The sequence below is a fragment of the Oncorhynchus clarkii genome, chromosome 16 (genome assembly GCF_045791955.1).
Source record: "Oncorhynchus clarkii lewisi isolate Uvic-CL-2024 chromosome 16, UVic_Ocla_1.0, whole genome shotgun sequence".
In the NCBI taxonomy this organism is placed as follows: Eukaryota; Metazoa; Chordata; class Actinopteri; order Salmoniformes; family Salmonidae; genus Oncorhynchus; species Oncorhynchus clarkii.
Genome location: NC_092162.1, coordinates 38,064,482 through 38,089,273, shown reverse-complemented (window position 1 = coordinate 38,089,273; position 24,792 = coordinate 38,064,482). Strand labels below are relative to the sequence as shown.

The following is a 24,792-nucleotide window of genomic DNA, read 5'->3' as shown; positions in this document are numbered from 1 at the left end:
GTCGAGGAGTTATGGGGGAGATAGAGGGGAGTTGTTGAGAAGTTATGGGGGAGATAGAGGGGAGAGGTCGAGAAGATATGGGAGAAATAGAGGGGAGAGGTGGAAAAGGTATGGGGGAGATAGAGGGGAGAGGTTGAGAAGGTATGGGGGAGATAGAGGGGAGAGGTCGAGAAGATATGGGGGAAATAGAGGGGAGAGGTCGAGGAGGTATGGGGGAGATAGAGGGGAGAAGTGGAGAAGGTATGGGGGAGATAGAGGGGAGAGATTGAGAAGGTATGGGGGAGGAGGAAGCACGACCAGCATTAGGGAAAAAGACGTGGGAGGTATGGTGGAGAGACAGCGATGGAGGAGAGAGGGGGAAGAGGGGGGACTGGGGGAAGGACCGCAGGGAGCATGATGCAGTGATTAAGAGCTTGAGGGAGAACATGGGGAATGTGTTGAGGGGAACAGTCAGAGGGGGGTGAGAGAGAGTATTGAGCAGACACATCAATCTAAAATGAAGGAGAGAGAGCAAGGGGAGAGGGAGGTATGACTGGATCTATAGGGGAGATAGGTGGAGGAGTTATTGGGGAGAGAGGGGAGAGGTGGAAAAGGTATGGGGGAGATAGAGGGGAGAGGTTGAGAAGGTATGGGGGAGATAGCGGGGAGAAGTGGAGAAGGTATGGGGGAGATAGAGGGGAGAGGTTGAGGACGTATGGGGGAGATAGAGGAGAGCGGCTGAGAAGGTATGGGGGAGATAGAGGGGAGAAGTGGAGAAGGTATGGGGGAGATAGAGGGGAGAGGTTGAGGACGTATGGGGGAGATAGAGGAGAGTGGTTGAGAAGGTATGGGGGAGATAGAGGAAAGCGGTTGAGAAGGTATGGGGGAGATAGACGGGAGAGGTGGAGAAGGTATGGGGGAGATAGAGGGGAGAGGTTGAGAAGGTATGGGGGAGATAGACGGGAGAGGTGGAGAAGGTATGGGGGAGATAGAGGGGAGAGGTTGAGAAGGTATGGGGGAGATAGAGGGGAGAGGTTGAGAAGGTATGGGGGAAATAGAGGGGAGAGGTCGAGAAGATATGGGGGAAAAAGAAGGGAGGAGGGTGGGGAGGTATGGGGGAGATAGAGGGGAGAGGTTGAGGAGGTATGGGGGAGATAGAGGGGAGAGATTGAGAAGGTATGGGGGAGATAGAGGGGAAAGGTTGAGGAGGTATGGGGGAGATAGAGGGGAGAGGTCGAGCAGGTATGGGGGAAATAGAGGGGAGAGGTCGAGGAGGTATGGGGGAAATAGAGGGGAGAGGTTGAGAAGGTATGGGGGAGATAGAGGGGAGAGGTCGAGAAGATATGGGGGAAATAGAGGGGAGAGGTCGAGGAGTTATGGGGGAGATAGAGGGGAGTTGTTGAGAAGTTATGGGGGAGATAGAGGGGAGAGGTCGAGAAGATATGGGAGAAATAGAGGGGAGAGGTGGAAAAGGTATGGGGGAGATAGAGGGGAGAGGTTGAGAAGGTATGGGGGAGATAGAGGGGAGAGGTCGAGAAGATATGGGGGAAATAGAGGGGAGAGGTCGAGGAGGTATGGGGGAGATAGAGGGGAGAGGTTGAGGAGGTATGGGGGAGAGATTGAGGAGGTATGAGGGGAGAAGTGGAGAACGTATGGGGGAGATAGAGGGGAGAAGTGGAGAAGGTATGGGGGAGATAGAGGGGAGAGGTGGAAAAGGTATGGGGGAAATAGAGGGGAGAAGTGGAGAAGGTATGGGGGAGATAGAGGGGAGAGGTGGAAAAGGTATGGGGGAAATAGAGGGGAGAAGTGGAGAAGGTATGGGGGAGATAGAGGGGAGTTGTTGAGAAGTTATGGGGGAGATAGAGGGGAGAGGTCGAGAAGATATGGGAGAAATAGAGGGGAGAGGTGGAAAAGGTATGGGGGAAATAGAGGGGAGAGGTGGAGAAGGTATGGGGGAGATAGAGGAGAGCGGTTGAGAAGGTATGGGGGAGATAGAGGAGAGAAGTGGAGAAGGTTTGTGGGAGATAGAGGGGAGAGGTGGAGTTATGGGGGGGATCAGGGCATAGAGCTCAGCGCAGGAAGCACCGACCAGCATTAGGGAAAACAATGTGGGAGGTATGGTGGAGAGACAGCGATGGAGGAGAGAGGGGGAAGAGGGGGGACTCGGGGAAGGACCACAGGGAGCATGATGCAGTGATTAAGAGCTTGAGGGAGAACATGGGGAATGTGTTGAGGGGAACAGTCAGAGGGGGGTGAGAGAGAGTATTGAGCAGAGACATCAATCTAAAAGGAAGGAGAGAGAGCAAGTGAGAGAGAGAGTATTGAGTACACACACAATGAAATTGAGTGGGGTAAGTCTGAGCAAATTGGGCTGGAGAGGATGTACTCATAACATCAATCTTAAACGACAAACGAAAGAAATGCAGAAGAGTGTATAAGCCAACTTCAGGTCTTTGCAGACCAAATAAGTGATGGAGATGGCGATAGAGCCAAAATACACCGGAGGGTAATTCCCGACCCACTTCACACACCATATATCACTCATCCAGTCCTTCAGTCGCTCCCCAGCGCAGCGTTCCCTATGTACCTTACATTAAATCTTCTTACATGAAGTCGCTCCATAAACACGTTTCTTCATTCAATATGCAGATGAATAAATCGCAGGGAACAACTTTCCCACAGAATCCAAACAGTTGGGGAATTGGCCAACAGTGGATAGGGGTCAGGGGTCTCTGAAAGGGACGGAGTGAAAGTGATTGTTTAGACAGTACGTCTGGCCCCATTGTACACCTGATATACACCATGTTTTAAACAATGGTTGTGACACAACTGAGAGTTTGTCTGTGCAAAAATGATTACACAACCATTGTGCAGTGTCTCGGCGAAGCTTTTGTGATGATTTATGTGCAGAAAAACTCTCTGTTGTATCCCAACCGTTGTGTCGAATGTGTTGTACATCAGTTGTGCAATCTGAGTGTGTATGGAGCCCTGATGAATTGGACAGGGGTCTCTGTCCTCTCGGACTGCAGAACCACAGGGGCGGAGTGACTGTGATGGGCTGGGCCAGTACCTCTGTGTACATTGTGCCGGAGGTCACAATGATTTCATTTCATTTATAACAGTTATTTGACAGGGACAATGCACATCGATCAACATCACTGTAAATGTGCCGGATGTAGGGAGCCTGATCACTTTAATCTGGAATCCCTGATGCAGTGTGTGATGTCCATTACTTGGTTCCCAATCCCAATTTGATCCCTAGAACCTATACTCTATGCCCTTGGGTCCACCCGTAGACCCCTATGCCTTATGCCCTTGGGTCGTCCCCTAAACCTTACGTCCTATATCATTTTGGAGATCTGAGAGGATTGAATAGTTTTAACTAAGGGCTCGATTCAATCAGATCCGCTTTAGCCAACATTTGCATAGCGGTTGTTTTGGAGGTACGGGGAGGTGGAACTGCGTTAGAGCTGTCAAATCCACAAGTTGCTCCCGGCATTATACCTAAAGCGGACCTTGCCATTGGCTGCACAAGGTCCCATTATGAGAGAGCCTTTGAACACTGGAATGTGAGATGTAATCTACACCTACTGTCACGTCCTGACCTTAGTTCCTTTTTATGTCTCTATTTTGGTTTGGTCAGGGCGTGAGTTGGGGTGGGCATTCTATGCTTTTCATTCTGTTTTGTTCTGTGTGTTGTATTTCTATGTTTTTGGCCTGGTATGGTTCCCAATCAGAGGCAGCTGTCAATCTTTGTCTCTGATTGAGAACCATACTTAGGTAGCCTGTGTTTGTGGGTTGTTGTTTTCTGTTTTCTGTTTTGTGTATTGCACCTTGCGGAACTGTTAGTTTGTTTTTGTTCTAGTGTTCGTATTTATTAAACGTATTATGAATACTTACCACGCTGCACCTTGGTCCTCTTCTCCTTCTCCCGACAACATTCGCTACACCTAGATTAGGTTGATAGGATGGCTTAGGTCCGGAGTTGGAAAATGTAGCATCTTTCACCAGAACCAGATTTTTCCTGCGATCTAGAGCCATAATCATTATGGTTATTCTATGTAAAAAATAAAATTTAATTTTTTTTATATTTTATATTTTTCGGTATAATGAGCTGATTGGTGGTTCTTAATTATTATTATTTTTTTTATAATAATGTGTGTGTGTTCAGCTAGCTAGATAGTGTTCTGCAGGTTTGCCACATGCCTTGTCTTGACGAAGACTTCCTGCAACGTTTCACAATTTGCTTGTCTTGACGAAGACTCCTTGCAACATTTCACACTTTTCTCTGCTGCTCAAAGTGTTTCAAGCCTGTGCCGTTTCCTAATACCAAACGCAGATAATTACAGTGTAAGATTTCTCCTTGTCAAACAGCTAATAATGGGATGCATATGTTGTTGGAGCACAGTGTACCGAAGACAGTGCGGGACATTTCAAGAACGGAACAGACCACAGCTGACTTTTCTGTCCAGCTTTCCATTGACAACATGACTAGCCATAACCTAAAAACGGAATCTTCCCTAACCCAAACCTAATTTTAACCAATTCAGAAATGAAAAATAATTTGCACATCAGCCATGTCCCATTAGTTTCCCCCATCCAGAACATACAGTCCTCCAACAACATAGAACACAAACATACTGCATCCTCTCTGTGAGTTGGTGTTGCCACCTAGTGAGCAAATGTATAACTGCAAATATCTTCTCAGTATCCAGTACAATGTGAAGTACAGACCTACATTAACATGGGAAATTCTGAACAAATTCAACATAAACATTTATTCAAACAATCATCAGATCCAGAAAACGATATAAAAATAACAATACAACATTTAAAAGTTCATCGTTATCAGTAGCTCAATGACTCAATCACAGACAGGAGATCTTGCTGGTACAGGTTAAAAATTGACATTTCATCTGATACAAGTTGATAGAACTTATGTCTTATAGGATCTCTATGATAAAGACCATATGGCCGTTGAATGTTCATAATTATAGGCCTACCCAAACATGAACCGTGAACTGACCAAATCAGTGAGCGCTTGTCTTGGTGTTGGCATTGCACGCATTGGGCATAGAGGGCCTCCATAGGCCCATAACCACAAGAGCATAGAATACAAACAACACTGATAATAGTGTACATTCCAAGTCATTGTGGGTAAAATAAGTTATGATATACCAACTCAAAATCTGCCATTGACTGTGTAGCATTGAAAGTCACTGGGGTCACTGGAGTGTGTCACTGGGGTCAATGGGGTTCTATCAAACACAGCCTGGTCCCACATAAAGATCTGGGATCAGGCTAACCAAAAAGAAGGCTTCACAGTGAGAATCAAAACCTGTCTGTCCACTTGCAATAGCAAGAATCCCCTTAAAGCTTACAATCCAATGCTTTTCAAATCCATGGCGGGGACTGTGCAAGTGCACACTTTGGGAAAAGTGTGGAGAATGGGGACACAGCCCTACAGTGAAAATCAGAGTGGGGGTCATTGGGGTGTGTTGTATCAAACACACTAACAAAAGGCTTCACAGTAGGAGTCAAACCCTTTTGTCTGTGACTGTCCATTCACAGGCTTTACAATGAAGGCTGCTGTCTGAGCAGACTCACACAGTACAGTGAACTGACTGCGGTTCATGTAACCCAGCCATCTGTAATCCCACTGTCAAAGGCTGCTGTCACAACCTGTCATCCTACACTGTGTCATCTTGTCTAAGTCTCTTGACTCTTTCGTCTCTCTCCTTCCTTTCATTCCCTCTCATTCATTTATTCATCCATCGAGCCATTAATTCATTCTGGTCCCCTCTCTCTTTTTACCAGTCCAGTTGGTCAGATCTAAACAGGTCTTTCCCTTCTGCGCCCGACCCCTCCTTTCTTCTGCTCTGGAGGAGGTTGGGAAGAGCGGGACAAGGTGACCGGGGGGGTGGAGGAATATGGAGGAGGGAATGATTGTCGAGCGATAAGCTCCTTGAAGACAGAGCTCATCTGGCGGCAGACCTCCTGTGAGATGAAAAGAGGGAATACAGGAGGAGGGAGGAGGGGGACAATGATGAAGGGAAGAAAAAGAATAGAGGACAGAGATGTTTTTCTTCACTGGACCGGAGTGGAGTCCCTCTAGCGTGGTCGCAAACCTCTTATTATGCACGCTTAGTGAGTTCAAAAATGACAACAGTAATTGCAACAGCTGCTGCCGGTAATTACAGAAATAAAATATTAAATATTAGCTTAATGAAAAACATGTCAGACCTTGTCAACCTGAACTGTTATATCTTCACTGGATGACAGGTCCTGGGCTCTGTGAAAAACAGAGAGGGTAAAGAGAGAGGGTAGAGAGAGAATTTCAGTTCCCCCGCTTAAGCTTATTTAGGTCACTACAATTTATGACATTGAGTGCCAAAACAATACAACAATAACTAGTAAAAATACCCTGTGAATATCAGAGTAGATGGTACATATTACTACCAAAGTTATGGCTACAGCAGTGGATGCAAATAATTGACTAAAACAAACTATTTTGCAATGAAGGTCTACAGTAGCCTCAACAGCACTCTGTAGGGTAGCACCATGGTGTAGCCGGAGGACAACTATTTCCGTCCTCCTCTGGGTACATTGACTTCAATACAAAACCTAGGAGACATGGTTCTAACCCCCCTCAATAGACTTACACAGTAATTATGATGACAACTTCCGGGGGACATCCTCTAACCGATCAGAGCTCTTGCACATGAACTTAAATGTTGTCCACCCAATCAAAGGATCAGAGAATGAATCTAGTACAGAAAGCATAAGCTACAGCTAGCTAGCGCTGCAGTGCATAAAATGTGGTGAGTAGTTGAGTCAAAGAGAGAGAAAGACAATAGTTGAACAGTTAAATTAATTTCTTCCTAAATGAAGGAAAAGCGAGAGCGAAAGAGAGATTTTGTGAATTTTTTTCACTTTCAGTTTCACTTACTTTGCAAATGCAGCTATGTAGTTTAGCCTACTCAAACACACTGCTCAAGCAGAGGATGCTATGAAAGCTAGCTGGCTATGACTATCCAACACAACACTGTATCTGGTTTTCCTAATTTATTGCCTCTGGGGCCCGCCATTGTAAGTGCTAAACTGCTTACTGACTGTACACTGTAACGTTACTGCATGATTGTAGTGAGTTTACTAACGCGTTAGTTCTATTATCTATGTTGACTATGATGTTACTTTAGCTAACATGGTGACAATGATGTAGGCTGTGTGTAGCGGTTATGATCTGGTTTGGCTTGGAGAGGTTTTTTCGCCATACTGCTGATGTGTTGTGCATTGAAGTCCACAAGCGAAGGGAAAAGGTGAGAGGTGGAGATCACATAGATGCGAGAAGGAATACAATCTGGCTGCTATGAAAGTGAACTGGGTATTCATTCCGCTGACTCTGCTGAAAAACTTTTCTTAAAACGGAAGCAAACGGGACAAAATTGGGGTAAACATACCTGAATTTGTCCAATAGAAACTCGTTTATAACTGTTGGATTAATGATTACACCCTATATCATCTAGACGCAGGCAAGAGTGTGCAAGGCGGTATTGAATGTGTCACTGTTTGTCACCTCAAATTTCCCTCGACCTGTGTGGGACTACGTTGTAAACTTCATTCATAGGCTAGGTTGTAGCAACCTCATGATGGGTATAGGGAAAATTTTAGTATCATGTAGTAGCCTAAACGTATTACTGTTACATTGAACTGGGTGAATGGAATTTGAATAACAGTCATCCAATATGCTGTAATAGAAAAAAGGCCATGCTCATGGAATTTTTTTTTCCTCTCTCATCTTAAACGGCACTGACCGCCACTGGGCTACAATGTGGTTTAAAGTCTCAGTGGTACAGGTACCACAGTAATAGGTGAAATATCTTTGATGGTACTTGTGGTGTTATTTGCATACTGCATCCTGATTGGCCATATACTGTGGGAATGTAGGGGTTCATGAGGAAAGCATATCTCTCTCTCATGTGGCTCGTAATGTGAAGCAACGTGAAGTTAGCAATAAATGTGCCTTCATAAAGATGCACTGTTAGTAGTTATTTTACTCACATACAGACAGGTTTGATTACGCGACATGGTGTTAGAAGTGGACTAGAACGACTTGCTAACAGAGTTTAGCTTACAGTACCTGGTTGAAAGCTTTTGGGGGGAGAATCGAGGAGGCTAATCAGCATGGAAGACATTGCGGGAGAATCTTCACAAATCTATCGAGGAGAACCAGGTAAACACTCTCATGTACTGTATGAGAGAGGACGTCTTGTAAGGGTCTAAACCTAAACAAACTCGAGCAAAAGCAGTATGGACAAATAAGAGATTTCATGCATTCTTTATTGTGAAAAAGAATGTGATCTATGAGCGAGACCGCTTTAACATGTGGAGACCGGGGGAAAATGAAACAGTGGATTATTTTGTCACAGCCTTATATGCCCTAGCAGAATATTGCAACTATGGACTTTTGCATGATGAACTAATTAAAGACAGGCTAGTCATTGGGTTAGCAGACGTGCGTCTGTCAGAACGTATGTAGCTAGATACAGATCTCACACTAGAGAGAGCCATTGAGATGGCAAGGCAAACGGAAGAAGTGAAACAGCATCAAAGTTGCCTGCGAGGTGACACAGTAACAACAAAAGAATGAGCTAGAGCGCGGGAAAGGTTTTCACCAGAGCGGAGGAGCCCACGGACTGTTGCGCCGGCACGGTGGTTGTCCCAATGAAGAAGAGGGACGTCCGGATATGTGTTGATTTCACCAGTCTCAATGAGTCAGTGTGTAGAGAAAAATACATACTTCCCACTGTCGAGCAGAACTTTGGCTCACTAGCTGGGGCGAAGATCTTTCACAAGCTTGAACTGAACATGGGCTTCTGGCAGATCCCGCTAGCCGAGGAGTCAGTTAAGCTAACAACCTTCATCACGCCTTTCCAGAGAGACCCTGGCAAAGACTGGGCGCGGACTTGTTCACTCTGAAAAGCACCACCTACGTGCTAGTGGTGGACTACTTCTCAAGGTATGCGGAGATCGCAAACCTGTCGCTAACAAAGTCTGCGGGCGTCGTAGTTCATCTGAAGTCCATCTTTGCCCACCATGGGGTACCTGAGGTCCTGCTTACGGACAATGGGCCTCAGTTCCCCGGAAGATCCCTTTCCAACTTCGCTGCCGAGTATGGATTTTGCCATGTCACCAGCAGTCCAGCAGTAGAAAGCTCAGACGGTGAAGAACCTCCTCAAGAAAGCAGCTGACCCTTACCTTGCTTTGCCGGCCTATCAGTCAACTCCACTCCAGAATGGCAACTGCTGATGGGACAAAAGCTTCAAACCACAGTGCCAACACTCCCGTCACTGCTAGACTCATTACTCCCAAACACAGCTGCGGTCAGCTCAAAGGAAAAGGAGAGAATGAGTGCAGTACAGCAAGGTTTCAACAAGAGTCACAGAGCCAGCGACCTCAGCAGACTCCCACCTGGAACACAGGTGTGGGTGACTGACTCAAAAGTCACAGGAACAGTGCTGAGGGAACATGCAGCACCACGATCTTACTGAGCCCAAAGTTAAAACCAATAAATAAGACAAAACAACAGCTGTCAAGTTGTTACAGTTCTAACTTACCTGTGGGGTAGATTTATGTTTAAAGAAATTAGACATTTTGGGTTAAAGTTTACAGAAAATATGTTCATGACTATGTAGAAATGTTCTAGAATAACTAGACAGGAACAGACCTACTGACATAAAAGCAAAATAATCCCTTGAGGTCTATTGAGACAAAGGAAGTCTAATCTTTGTTCTCTGAAAAGGGAAGATGTGGTGTTCTGAATATTGCATCCTGATTGGGCATTTGCTAATGAGGGCCTGTGGGAATTTAGCGGTTCGTGAGGAAAGCATCTTTCTCTCTCATGTGGCTTGTAATATGAAGCAACTTGACGTTAGCAATAAATGTGCCTTCATGAGGATACACCGTTAGTAGCTATTTTACTCACATCCAGACAACTTTGATTACACGACAGTACTTACTCTTTGCGTATGTAGCGGGGGGAGCGGGGCCTGCTATGTAAGGCGGGGCCTGCCATGGGGATCTGTATGGTGAACTTTTCTCCAAGGGACACACTCCCTCCTGCTGGGGATGGTCTGGAACTGCAGCTGCTATTGGATCGAGATCGCTCTCCCTTTGACTCGGACTCTGGATCACAAAGAGTTATAACATTTTTTGGACTGGGACAATGCACATCAATCAAGATTTCGGGTTTATGTTTCTCATAAAGCATAGATGGAAAAACAATATCCCTTTGTCAAATGACTGGTTCTCAAACACACATGAAGTTAGCAGCCGGCCCCTTCTCACCTTTACTGAGGATTTCTGAATCCCCTTCTCCCTCCTCACTGCAAAATAAACACAGACGATCAACATCAAGTGTATGTGCCTGAGTATGTGCTTGCGTGTGTGTTTGTCTAGGTCGCTGTCCATTTATCTATGCGTTTTCTGTCACCAGTCGTCTTGCTCCAGCGTCATGCATTTCTCATACACCGGTCCCTGTAGCTCGGTCGGGCTGGGGAAGATGCTCTCGTGCTGCAAAATGAGGCCCTTCACCAGAGAGTTGATCTGAGGCTGCAGAGTAACAACATCCTCATCCTGCAACCCTCGCACCAGACTGGGGCCGAAGCACACGGCTAAGTTATAGGGCTGCATCATGTTCTCATCGCTGTACTGGGATACACTGGGGAAAGAGGGGGAGATAGAAGGGGAGAGAGGGAGGGAAGTAGCGCGAGAGAGTGGGAGAGGGAAAAAGAGAGAAAGAGAAAGCGACAGATAGAGGGAGGGGATGGAGAGAGAGGGGTAGGGAGGGAGGGAAAGAGAGAAGAAGAGGGGGAAAGAGGGAAGGAGACAGAAAGAGAGAGAGAAAGGGAGAAAGGGAGAAAGAAGAAGAATAACATAATAAGACAGCTGAAATTTCACAGTTCAAGCTCTTAGTGCTGAACCAAATGGCTCCCTGACCCTTTGAATAACCCTTTTTGGTTCCAGGTAGAATCCTTTTGGGTTCCATGAAAAATCCTTTCCACAGAGGGTTCTACCTGGAACCAAAAAGGGTTATCCTATGGGGACAGCCAAAGAACCCTTTTGGAACCCTTTTTTTGTAAGTGTAGTGCACCACTTTTGACCAGAGCCTATATAGGGAATAGGGTGCCATTTGGGAAGCAACCTGATTGTGTTTTTAGAAAAGAGCTATCTCATCAAATGGCTGCTTCTCTCTTCTTTGAACAGAGGGTTTTCTTTGCAATACTGACATTTGCAAGGGCGTTGTGGTAAGTCTGGTAAGTGTATGGTTAGTTCCTCTTAACAATGACAGTAAAAAATCCCAAATAAGTGTTTGTTGGTGTACAATGTTTTAGAAATAGAACAAAGATACTTACTGATGGAGGAATGCAAAGAGGTATCTCATGACGATGATGACAGGTGGAGGATAGGAGGAGATGACCGATTTGAGTTGAGCTGCTCTCTCTGTCTCGTTATCAATCTCTGGAAGGGTTGGGTGCAACAAGGAGAAAGATTAAGGAAAAGCATATGAAAAGCTACCCAATGCACACATATACACACTCAAACAACCCCCACCCACCCACCCTCACACATACAATCACCCAACCCCCCCACGCACACACTTACCTGCGTACTCCAGGAGCTGACTGGTGCTGTCCTGAGGAAAGAGAGGGTTCTCCAGGGTTCTGAAGTAGAGCTTCAGTACTCCTGCAACTAAGTCCATGTCACACCTGCTGTCTGCCAGGGGGTCCTCTCCTACAGGGAACACCAAGGGCACATTTCCCACCATTATTAATGATCAATACTACAGCGCTGGACTACGGCTTCCATAGACACCAGACCTAGGTTAAAATAATATTAACTTTCTATCTAAATGCTCTGACTGTTCAATTGAGCCTGCCTGAGCTTGCTGTTTTGGGACTATACCATTGGTTACATTTAGCCCAATGCCAGCTTAATCCAGTAAAGACAAATGATCTGAAACAGATACTTTGAACCCAGGTCTGTACTAGAAGCAGCAAGAGCAGCAGGCAAGGAGCAGGTTGATGTTTATTGGGATGAATATTGTCCTGGAGGCAGCGCTGAGTGGTTTCTGCCTGATGGGCTAGCCGCAAAGTCAAAATTGGCTATATCGTATAAAAACAAACAATTAAGGTTAGGTTAGACAAGGTTAGCAGTGTGGTTAAGATTAGGGTTAGGTTTTAAATCTGATTGTATTACTTTGTGGCTAGGCCAACTAGTGACCACCCTGCAGAGCTGCCTCCCGGACAAGATTCATTCCAATAAATGACCAACCGGCAGACAGGGACAGCAGACGGGCCTACCTCTCTCAAACGCATCTCTCAGACTGTTGACCTCGGCCTGAGACCCTGGTACTCTGAAGATACCCTCATGGTGGAGACCTACAGTTTAGGATTGATTGACAGACAGACATGAAGACCTTCATAGATACATGCTACAGTCCATTAGCTGTTTGTAATATACAGCATCAATATCCACCAAACATGCACAACAATGGCTCACCATTGAGGTTGATGAAGCGAATGCAGCTTTCCACAACCACTGGGATCTCTTGGCCCGATGCCTGAGAATATTGGGAGAAGTTGATTGAAATCAGGATACCAAGGAGGAGAATGAGATGTAGACAGAAAGCAACAATAGGCTGGCACCTTTATGAACGAGAGCATGTCTCCAGTGAAGAGTTTGTGGGTGAACTGGATTATAGGTTGACCCGCCATCCTCGCATGAACAGACTTCCTGGAGTTCCCACTACAGGGGGGAGAAGACACACTAGTCATTTGACTATGAGACAGTGCCCTAAACTGTTATGTTACTCTTATGAGGCAGTTATAAAGGTCTTACAGAGGAATGTAACTCGACCTGGCTTGATGACCATTGGTTGCTTCAGCTAGGAAGGGAAGAAAAAGCAACAATTAGGATAGCTGTAACAGCTGCATTACAGGAAATGAAGAGCCAAAATGACACTTGGGCAATTAAGGAACAACAATGAGTGTACTGTATATGAGGCTATACTACAAAGTCACGCCGAACTGTTGTGTGTGTATTCAAGAGCTTGGAACTATTAGGTTCTATCTGAAAAAATAGGATTCTGCCATTAATGTTCAGAACCCTCATTGGGTTTAAATGGTGACCGTTATTTTTGTTCTTGTATTCTTTTGAACTTTACAACATAAATTGGGGCATTTAGAGTACTGTATAAGTAGAGACCATTGAACAGAACAAGGCTGATGTCAATAACTACATTTGGACAAAAATGCAGATAGAAACGTATCGTCCCAAGCTCTCGTATTGTAGAAGTGGTTAGTGCTGTACCTTTCTCTACAGCCACTTTAAGCAGATCATGTTTAGCCTGTAGTTTGGATACCAGAGAGCTTTTACAGAGATACTCCTTCACTTTCTGAGAGAAGAATCAAACACAATTCAAAAAAGTCATCATCATCACCACCACCATTTCCTTGTATTTCATTTTCATCATTACCGTAACCCCCACTATTATAGTGCACTACTTTTGGCCTGACCCTTATGTGTAAGTCAGTTTAATAATGACTCACAGTACAGTAGAGGATCTCAGTCTCCTGCAGGTTGGCTCTGCGTCTGGCCAGACTAGGTCTGCCACTGCTGCTGGTCAGGCTTTCATTGCTTCCCCCCTGACCTTGGCTCTGAGACGGGGACTGAAGATGGACCTGGGAGCCCTGGGTCTGGCTGCTGGAGGGTGGAGGATCTAGGTCATCATCACTGATACCTTCCAGCAGGGTAACGCGGGCCGCCCGTAGAGTCTTATCTGCCTAGGAGGGAGAAAGTGTGTAGTGAATATATTGGAATCCATCTTATCCACTACAAGGTCGATTTTATGCTTTTGAGGGAGTCATGGCCCGGTTACTGTAAAGCATTTTGTGTCAACAGTTGATAAAGGCTTTATACATTTGATTGGGTGGACTGGACTTTACCTCCTCCGTTTCCTGGGTGAACCCGGTGAGTTTAGATTGTAGCTGTTGGAACCTGGTCTCCATCTCACCCCTAATCTCCTGCTCTGCACTCACCTCAAACACCTGAGAGGAACAGAGACAGGGAAGAATCAGGGGATATCAGACAGGTGGGAGCAAAGACATGTGACGTCGAGATACACAAGCCACACACTCTACCTGGTCTCCGTCGTGTGGCTGGAAGTGGAAGCGGAGGGGCAGACAGAAGGTGTTGGTGTGTGTCTGTAGCAGGTTGTCTCTGTCCTGACTCTGGTCCAGTCCAGACACAGCACTTTGAAGCTGCTGCAGCCCTACACTCAAGTTCTGCTGATCCCAGGACCGGCTGGACAGGTAGGCCAACAGCACACGGGACAGAGACAGGTGGTAGCCCACATCTGAACACTGAGAGAGACACAGAGATGGCAAATAGATTTCAATACAGTCAATTCAGGAAGCAAACTGACGTTCCTACGTACTATTCATGTCCATGGTCTTTTGAACGGACTTCAAGATTATTTCAAGAAATCCATGAAAATGCGGTCAAATAAGGTATACTACCGGTCAAAATTTTGAGGGCACCTACGCATTCAAGGGGTTTTCTACATTGTAAAATAATAGCGACGACATCAAAACTATGAAATAACACATATGGAATCATGTAGTAACCAAAAAAGCGTTAAACAAATCAAAATATATTTTATATTTGACATTCTTCAAATAGCCACCCTTCATCTTGATGACAGCTTTAAAAACTCTTGGCATTGTCTCATCCAGCTTCACCTGGAATGCAGTCTTGAAGGAGTTCCCACATATGCTGAGCACTTGTTGGCTGCTTTTCCTTCACTTCGCGGTCCGACTCATCCCAAACCATCTCAGTTTGGTTGAGGCCGGGGGATTGTGGAGGCAAGGTCATCTGATGCAGCACTCCATCACTCTCCTTCTTAGTAAAATAGCCTTTACACAGCCTGGAGGTGTGTTGGGTCATTGTCCTGTTGAAAAACAAATGACAGCCCCACTAAGCCCAAACCAGATGGGATGGCGTATCACTGCAGAAGGCTGTGGTAGTCATTAACCAGATTAACCATGCTGGTTAAGTGTGCCTTGAATTCCCTGATTACCAACAACGATGAGACGGCCTACAGGGTGGAGGTGAGGACCCTCGGAGTGTGGTGTCAGGAAAATAACCTCACACTCAACGTCAACAAAACAAAGAAGATGATTGTGGACTTCAGGAAACAGCAGAGGGAGCGCCCCCTTATCCACATCGACGGGACAGTAGTGGAGAGGATAGTAAGTTTTAAGTTCCTCGGCGTACACATCACGGACAAACTGAATTGGTCCACCCACACAGACAGTGTGGTGAAGAAGGCGCAGCAGCGCCTCTTCAACCTCAGGAGGCTGAAGAAATTTGGCTTGTCACCAAAAGCACTCACAAACTTTTACAGATGCACAATCGAGAGCATCCTGTTGGGCTGTATCACCGCCTGGTATGGCAACTGCCCTGCCCACAACCGTAAGGCTGTCCAGAGGGTAGTGAGGTCTGCACAACGCATCACCGGGGGCAAGCTACCTGCCCTCCAGGACACCTACACCACCCAATGTCACATGAAGTCCATAAAGATCATCAAGTACAACAACCACCCGAGCCACTGCTTGTTCACCCCGCTATCATCCAGAAGGCGAGGTCAGTACAGGTGCATCAAAGCAGGGACCGAGAGACTGAAAAACAGCTTTTATCTCAAGGCCATCAGACTGTTAAACAGCCACCACTAACATTGAATGGCTGCTGACAACATACTGACTCAACTCCAGCCACTTTAATAATGGAAAAATTAATGTAAAAAATGTATCACTAGCCACTTTAAACAATGCCACGTAATATAATGTTTACATACCCTACATTACTCATCTCATATGAATATACTGTACTCGATACCATCTACTGCATCTTGCCTATGCCGTTCTGTACCATCACTCATTAATATATGTTTATGTACATATTCCTCATCCCTTTACACTTGTGTGTATAAGGTAGTGGTTGTGAAATTGTTAGGTTAGATTACTCGTTGGTTATTACTGCATTGTCGGAACTAGAAGCACAAGCATTTCGCTACACTCGCATTAACATCTGCTAACCATGTGAATGTGACAAATAAAATTAGATTTGTATTTGAATTCTAAATAAATCACTGACAGGGTCACCAGCAAAGCACCCACACACCATCACACCTCCTCCTCCATGCTTCACGGTGGGAAATACACATGCGGAGATCATCCGTTCACCCACACCACGTCTCACAAAGACACGGCGGTTGGAACCAGAAATCTCCACCGGTCTAATGTCCATTGCTCGAGTTTCTTGGACCAAGCAAGTCTCTTTTTCTTATTGGTGTCCTTTAGTAGTGGTTTCTTTGCATCAATTCGACCATGAAGGCCTGATTCACACAGAGTTACATGAACTCTGTGAAACATTTATTTGGGCAGCAATTTTGGAGGTAACTCTGGGTCTTCCATTCCTGTGGTGGTCCTCATGAGAGTCAGTTTCATCATAGCCCTTGATGGTTTCTGCGACTGCACTTGAAGAAACTTTCAAAGTTCTTGAAATGTTCTGTATTGACTGACCTTCATGTCTTAAAGTGACTGATTGACTCAAACGCATTAAGGAGGAAAGAAATTCCACAAATGAACTTTTAAGAAGGCACACCTGTTAATTGAAATGCATTCCAGGTGACTACCTCATGAAGCTGATTGAGAGAATGCCAAGAGTGTACAAAACTGTCATCAAGGAAAAGGGTGACTATTTGAAGAATCTCAAATATAAAATATATTTTGTTTAACAATTTTCTTGTTTACTACATGAGTCCATATGTGTTATTTCATAGTTTTGATGTCTTCACTATTATTCTACAATGTAGAAAATATAAAAAATAAAGAAAAACCCTGGAATGAGTAGGTGTTCTAAAACTTTGACCGGTAGCGTAAATCTAAAATTATATTTTTGTTTATGGATAAGTTTACTTCTGCAAGACATCTTTTATGACATTTTTGTGCTGAAGAGCATTGCGTTACATTTTTGCCCATTAAAGGCTATTCAAAAAGCATACAAAAATTCCAAACTACTTGCCGCGTCACTTTCATGGCGTATTTCAGTTTGCTTCCTGAATTTAATTTAACTGAATGGACTTGACCCCAACCCTGCTTGTAGATAACATGTTGGATGCACATTGTATTGTAAAGTATTGTAGTAAACCTTGGCTTGTGTGAGCCAGAACGGCTCATAGAAGCAGGAGCCTATCTCTTGTTTCTGTAGTGTGATGTCCAAGTACACCCCTTGGACAGGACGCTAGTCTATCGCAGGGCCTTACCCTTAATCTATCTCCTTAATGCTTAGTGCCAGGCAGAGACGCCTCGGATCCCATTTTTACAATCTCTGATATGACTCGGCCGTGGATCGAACTTCCATCTTTCCAATCTCAGGGCAGACACTCTTACCACAAGGCCGCTGAGTTTGCATCATTGCATTGCAGTCATTGTGTATTATGGCTGGTACTTTTCAGTACAATCCAGTGTCTTCCCTATTGGCGCCAGACAGCAGCTGTGAAGCACCACTCACATCTATGAGTGAGGAGATGTCCTGGAGATAGTACTTGTTCATGGAAGCGTTGGCTGCAGCTAGGTTGAGGAGGTAGTCGTTTCGAGCCTTGGTGCACTTCAGCTGAATCTCCTGCACTTTACACTGTCTCTGGAAACACACATCGGAATGAGCCATTACACACATACACACACACACACACACACACACACTTTGAAAAAAGGGATGTGAGCTGTTCTTTACTTTCTCTATCTTCTTAGAAGTGCCTTGTTTCTGTTTCTCTGCTTCCTTCAGCTTTCCCTCTGCAGACACATAATCTGAATGGTACTGGTAGTAGGTCCTCCATGCCTGCAAGCCAGGAGAAACACACACACACAAACGTTGAAGCACACATGCACACACACACAGAGAGAACCTCCATCAATACGTCATATCATGCAAATACCAAGACGACTACTTTATATCTCATCGTGTCCTATTTTAGAAAATATGTCATACTTTGTTTCTTAACTGGTGTCTGTTTCCCACACATGTTGGACTTACTGTCTGTAGCTCTGTGGTGACTTTCAGTAGACCATCCTGTAACTGGGTACAGACATCTTTACTCTGGAAATAAAGAGATCAACCAATAAATGTGTTAGATGACTAGAGAATGAAACAGAGGCCGAGGCAAAGATAGAGGCAGATTAGAGATGGAGAGAGAGAGATTGGAGATGAAGATAAAGACAGATTAGAGATAAAGACATTAGAGATGGAGATTGAGACAGATTAGAGACAAAGACAGATTAGAGATTGAGACAGATTTGAGACAGATTAGAGATTGAGAAATGTACAGATTAGACATAGGAATATGACTCCCCAGGACTCCCTGTAAAATAGTGCAAATGTTACTGAGTGGACTATCCTGGCTGAATGAATCAAATGAAGATGGAGCAGTACCCTCTTGGCCAGGCGCTGTGTGATGTCCAGACAGTGAGTAAGGGGCTCGGTTAGGGTGGTCCTACAGATTTCACTCAGACCACTGTGGTCTCTGCTCTCCTGTCTGGTCTGAGCCAAGAGCACCAGCCAACACTGGGCCACAGACTGGCCACTACAGGGCTCCTTCCTGAAAGATAGAGGCACAGGGAAAGGGCCATGGTTTAACCATAAATTTACTAGAATGGAAAATACTAGAATGGAAAATTAAAAAACACTGTTTTTTTGTTCTGGAATAGGCTTAATCTGTGTCTGGGAAACATGTCATTTGTAGAGTGGATTCAGAGACATAAAGACCACCTCAACTCTAGCCTGATCCCAGATCTGTTTGTGACATCTTGCCAATTCAATGACCATAGGACTAACAGACATAGCACGAACAGAGCTTGGAGCAATTTACCTTTTGATTTTGGAGGTGAACCTCTCAGACAATTTGTCAAGCGAGCGTGCATACTCCCCTTCTATCTCACTGCGTCTTCGCAGGTAGTCTGTCAGGTCCTGAAGCTGCTGAGATTTATGCTCCAATTGCAGGTCCAACACCTTCAACTGGTCCAACAACTGACAACGCACCTCTTGGGGAGGGAGCGGGAGAGTGGGAGGGAGGTAGGTGAGAGAGAGAGAGAGGGTGGGGGGGGGAGAAAGAGAGCGTGAGAGCAGGAGAGAGAAAGAAAGAGGGAAGTGGAGAGATATACAGAGGGATGCCTCCATTTTGTTTACTGTCTTTGAATAGTGACTGAGTTCTACACTTCCATGTCCTGTACATGTAGACCTTCAACCAAATGCTGAAGGTGACGGTTGTGTTGTACCATTGAGTCCAATGTGTTTACAGTCAATAAGCATTTAATATGGACTCAGTCTGTGACTAGACAGACATGCATGGAACTAGAACTATGATGTACCAACCGGAGAGCGGTGAGAAGAAAAACATTAAATATGAGCAGTACAGTAGAGTAACGTTAGAGGGTAAAAACAGTAGCGAGGAGTTCCCTTACCTTTGATTTGTGTGTCATAGTCTAGAACACCCACTTTTCTCAGCTTCACATTTGACGTCATTGTTGCTCTGGCAGGGTGAAACCCTGTTGCAAAGAGATGCCAATAATTCCACAAGGTTTTCTGCGATAGTTCAACCTGAAACCTTACAACCAACCTGCTACCTAGTTCCTGGCAAAAACCCTCACTGTACCCATGCTTCTTAGAGAGTATCTGTATGTGTGCAGCTAATGACCCTTCATCCGGGACAAAGTCCACTTGATTATTGACCTAACTCTTGAAAACCTTTCTGTCTATACTTGTAGTGTACACTACCCTGCCGCGTCTTGATACATTCTGTCCCAAACACTTAGTAACAACGCTCTGTGACACTCTTTGTTTACAATGCAGACCGACGGACTCCACAGTATCCACGTATTAGAGATAGACGGCCTGGGATAGACTGACTGAAATAGAGTGACTGTAAACAGTATTCTCTTACTGTAACACATCTAGTTCAAGCCAGCCTAGCTGCGTAGAAAGCCAGTTGGCATGTAACGCGTCGCTCTGCTCCCGCTGCTGCATAACTGTCGTATGCTGTGCGAAAAATAGCAACAGAAACATTTCAGCTGCTCTATAAATAATACTTTGCCACCGCCACATGGTACACAGCACTGTCGCCGAGGGGATGTTCGTTTTACAAGCTACGGGTGGTTTCACTAATATATTTAGTAACTGTAACCAATGTTCCCTCTCATTTTTTTCGGCACCGAGCACATTTCAGGTGTGCTGAGCGCAAACTTGAACGGCGTGAAAATTATATGCGTGCGTTTACTGTGAACACTGAGGATGTACCCACTTTAAGTTACAGTTTTAACAGTGGCCTTGTAGGCTATTGTGGCTATTTGATCATAATGTAGGCCTACCAAAGTGGCTTACCATCAAAAACAATGGAGAAAATGCATCCCATAACATTTTAACATGGAAATAGCTGTTTTATCATTCAGTTTACAGTAGCAACAAATGTGTGGTGTTCAATATCTTACATTCCATGAGACTTTTGAAAAGAAAAAAAAACATACAGGGCTTGACATTAACCTGTTAATCCACTTGTCTGTCAGGCAAAGAGGTGACTGAAAATGTTGTTGTGTTGTTTGATGCAAGAAACTACATTACAAAATAAAAAAAATATTATTCCCCATAACATTATTACAGAGGATCAGACACATCGTGCTACTGTACTCTCTGCCTATTAGCTACTTAGCTTATTCAAGTCTGTCTCAAAATACAACAAAAAAAGCTCTTTATCTGACTCGCTTTTCAAAGATGTCTAGTAATTTACACGTTTGTGCTCTTGTTGAAAGCAATCACTCCCCTATTGCTGACTACAAGTGATCTATAACTGGGCTAATAACTCACTTTTTATTTTACCTTTATCTAAGCAAGTCAGTTAAGAACACATTCTTATTTTCAATGACGGCCTAGGAACAAGTAAAGGATATTAACTAAATGTGCACACGCGGCTATATGCAGCTCTCACTTTGATCTCAAAACAAGCGCATCTACTCACGACTGATCATGCTGTAAACACAGTCCAGTTCAATGTACAATGCATTCGGAAAATGTTCAGACCCCTTGACTTTTTCTACATTTTGTTACGTTACAACCTTATTCTAAAATTGATTAAATCATTTTTTTCCCTCTGCACTTTGCTCCGTTCATCTTTGCTTCGATCCTGACTAGTCTCCCAGTCCCCACACAGCATGATGCTGCCACGACCATGCTTCACCATAGGGATGGTTGAGGTTTCCTCCAGACGTGACGCTTGGCATTCAGGCCAAAGGGTTCAATCTTGGTTTCATCAAATCAGAGAATCTTGTTTCTCATGGTCTGAGTGTCTTAGTGTGCCTTTTGGTAGACTCCAATGTGCCTTTTGGTAAACTTTGGTACGCTTCCCCAGATCTGTGCCTCGACACAATCCTGTCTTGGACCTCTACGGACAATTCCTTCGACCTCATGGCTGGGTTTTTGCTCTGACGTGCACTGTTAACTATGGGACATTATATAGAAAGGTGTCTACCTTTCCAAATCATGCCCAATAAATGGAATTTACCACAGGTGGACTCCAATCAAGTTGTAGAAACATCTCAAGGATGATCAATGGAAAAGGGATGCAGCTGAGCTCAATTTCAGTCTCATAGCAAAGGGTCTGAATACTTATATAAAGAAGGTGTTTCTGGGTTGTTGTTTTTTAATACATTTGCTAAAATAAAAATAAAAACTGTTTTTACTTTGTCATTATGGGGTAGTGTGTGTACCCCATCATTTTAGAATAAGGCTGTAATGTAACAAAAAGTTGGAAAAAGTCAAAGGGTCTGAATACTTTCTGAAGGCACTGTAAATGGCCGCACCGGTCTATGGGCTGAGTAATGTGTGTAATAGAATCCTTCTCGGATGTCTTCTGCCTACAACAACATCTCTTGCGTAGTTTGTTTTGTTTCGGTATGTTGCGTTGAAAGTGGCTAATATGGCATCGATTCGATCACAATTGCCACAGTAAAAGGAGACGTTGATAGTGTTAACTGGGACAACTTGAGAACAGTGGTCACCAACCTTTTCTGAGTCAAGATCACTTTAAATCAAAATGCAAGCCGAGATCTACTGCTGCTGACATTTTGTTTTATACATGACTTAAAAAAGGTAAGCCTATGCAACATTAACCAATCAAAAAACAGTACTGTAGCAATGAGGTTTGTGAAGTAAGCTATAGGCCCAATACATTATCACCGCATATTGGCTTTGCTTGAATTGCCCTGCCAATTGCTATTCGGGACATTTTTTTCAATTATCTTTCAACATTTGAGGTAGACTATATGATCACAATGGTAATAGTGTTATCATATAGTGAGCATACATTTAAATAATTTGCTTTCTATTTTTATTGGGCTAATGATGCCTGAATCTGATGGTCAGTCTCAGCTGATGGAGAGAGAGCAGTAGACTGAGGGTTCGCCTCTCATCATCCCTCCACCCTCTCTTTCCTCCAACTGACGCTGACCAAGAATCAAGAAGGGACACAGTCTTCCAGCTGATGGCGAAACTCAAGTCACAATCTCCTGTTTCTCTCTGTGGGCTGATATTTCTGCTTGGCAGTCCCTGGGGGAGCTGCGCGGCAGTCTCGGGGCTACTGCCGCGCACAGCCAGACAAGACACAGCACACATAATCCTTCAATTCATGTTGACATGATTTGCAGATTATATCAGTTTCCAAACTATTAACTACAGTTACTGGTTTATGACTATATAATTTCATGACAGTCAGACCCAGCCAGCCAATGTTGCTTTTCTGTTCAATAGCATAGGCCTGGTGCTGTTGGCATAATAGTGATCTGATGATCCAACATAATTTTCCATTCTTCCTCTACGTTGGATTCCCTTACGTTGGATCCAGAGTCATTAACTTGTCCAGTGGATGAGAGAAAAGAGAAGTCTTTCTGGATTTGTGTTGTTTGTTATTCCTTATGTTAGGCACTGTTAAAGGCCTTAGAAGTAGTGGATCAGTTAACTACAGTTCAACCGCCATTTATAAAGTTAGTATTATTGGTAGACTAACAGTGAAATGTTTACTGAGGAGCCCTTCCCAACAATGCAGAGCAAAAACAAGAGAAATAGAAAAATGAGGACATGGGGAATGCGGTTACCTTTAGGGGAACGATTTGATTGAGAGCTTAATCAGTCAGTACATGATCACTGCCTGGACTTATGGTTAAGAACTGCATTTGAATTGCCCTTCATGAAGTTAGTAGTTCATATTATTGGCATCTGTCCTGCCTCTCTGTTTCTCTGTTGTCTGTCTGTCACATAGAGACACCTCTAGTGATCGTTTGAAAGGGGAAGACAGGGGTGGTGTTTCCTGTGTCAGGGGCACACACACACGCACACGCGCACACGCACATGCACACACACACACACACGCACCCAGGAGCAAATTAGGACTCACTTGACCTCCCTTAACCAGTCACTTGACTTCTCTCTCTCCGTCTGTCTTATCACTCTCTCACTCTTCACTGGCAACTAACTTCCTCTTCTCTTTTCAAAAAGCATTCTCTTAACTTACAATTCACTTCCACATGTCACACAGCTGTTTTACAGTCTTCCTAATTTCACTCCCTTTCATTTCTTTTAACAAACAAAACAACTTTTGCCTGTGATTTCTTCAGTCCATCTAGATAGGCATGCCTATCGGTTGATCTATGTATGTGCCTGTAGGTTCCCCTATAGGTCTATTGCATCTCCATTTGGAATTTGTAACACATGTCGTCTCGCTTAAGAAAATGCATTTTTAGAAAGCAGATGTTGTACATGCAGCACGTTGTCTTCACAGCTTTGTCACCCTTTCCTTTCTCCTTCTCTCCATTCCTTCACTATGTGATCATCATTGAATCACCCAACAGGAATTGGAGTTTATTGCCATCATCATCAGGACGTAAGCAGGGTACCAATTCTTAACTGACGTTCACTGGTCAGTTTTTAACTGGAAGACCCTTTTGTAGTTGCTGTATCTGATCGAATTCGATTTGATCTAAGGCTCACGCTTCGAACACAGCATCATCTGGATATGTGTGCAACAGAAGTTCAACATTCACCTTCTGCTACCATTTTTGTCAAGCCGTGTCGACGCACACAGTGTGACGCATACGATCAATAAATCAAATTGACGCACCACACCGAACACACTGCAACTGCCTCTGCAACGCAAGGCAGCGTTTCATTGGGAATGAATGTCATAGTTACATGTGTTGCCATATGTACTAATTAGGTGTTTCCCAGGTTATGGTCCAACCACAACCACACATAAAGGTCACAGTGGGGTGAGATGCAAATTGAGGAATACAGTATTCATAACTGGCAAACAGCAAATAAACCACATTCACAGGAAGTAGAGAAAAGGTAACCTCACAAAATGGGAATTAAATGGCCTAGTTATTCTGTCATGAAAATGTGATTCTTACCTGGCTGAAATTAGTTTTAATACTCTTCTTTTCCACAGTGAGTAACATTTATCTCCAAACGATAACTTCTCTCTTCCTCCTCCTTACGTTAAATACACACACCTGGGTGCTCTCTCTCTCTCTCTCTCTCTCTCTCTCTCTCTCTCTCTCTCTCTCTCTCTCTCTCTCTCTCTCTCTGTCACAGACACACACACTCTGTTCCGTTGCCCCCTGACACACTCTCGGAGACATCCTGTGACAGCTT

The 24,792-nt window shown here is 44.4% G+C and overlaps 1 protein-coding gene across 7 annotated transcripts; it reads right to left on the bottom strand.

Moving 5' to 3' along the window:
* Positions 1 to 4,742: 4,742 nt before the first annotated feature.
* Positions 4,743 to 24,792, bottom strand: LOC139368393 (SLIT-ROBO Rho GTPase-activating protein 3-like). 7 transcript variants are annotated; one of them, XM_071107204.1, is made up of 22 exons: positions 24,549 to 24,792; positions 19,560 to 19,643; positions 18,968 to 19,139; positions 18,532 to 18,697; positions 18,136 to 18,198; positions 17,836 to 17,940; positions 17,614 to 17,742; positions 14,181 to 14,402; positions 13,986 to 14,087; positions 13,590 to 13,823; positions 13,351 to 13,435; positions 12,898 to 12,925; positions 12,687 to 12,786; positions 12,541 to 12,601; positions 12,342 to 12,419; positions 11,644 to 11,772; positions 11,394 to 11,499; positions 10,472 to 10,699; positions 10,327 to 10,364; positions 9,999 to 10,164; positions 6,223 to 6,271; positions 4,743 to 5,976 (listed from the first exon to the last, which is right to left on the bottom strand). In XM_071107204.1, the coding sequence occupies exons 2-22, from the start codon at positions 19,618 to 19,620 to the stop codon at positions 5,812 to 5,814; spliced, it is 2,487 nt and encodes an 828-aa protein (XP_070963305.1). In that variant the 5' UTR covers positions 19,621 to 19,643; positions 24,549 to 24,792; the 3' UTR covers positions 4,743 to 5,811. The 7 variants fall into 7 exon arrangements, with proteins under 7 accessions (XP_070963305.1, XP_070963304.1, XP_070963301.1 ...); XM_071107203.1 differs by having other exon boundaries at positions 12,880 to 12,925; positions 24,549 to 24,791; XM_071107200.1 differs by lacking the exon at positions 24,549 to 24,792 and adding an exon at positions 20,039 to 20,135 and having other exon boundaries at positions 12,880 to 12,925.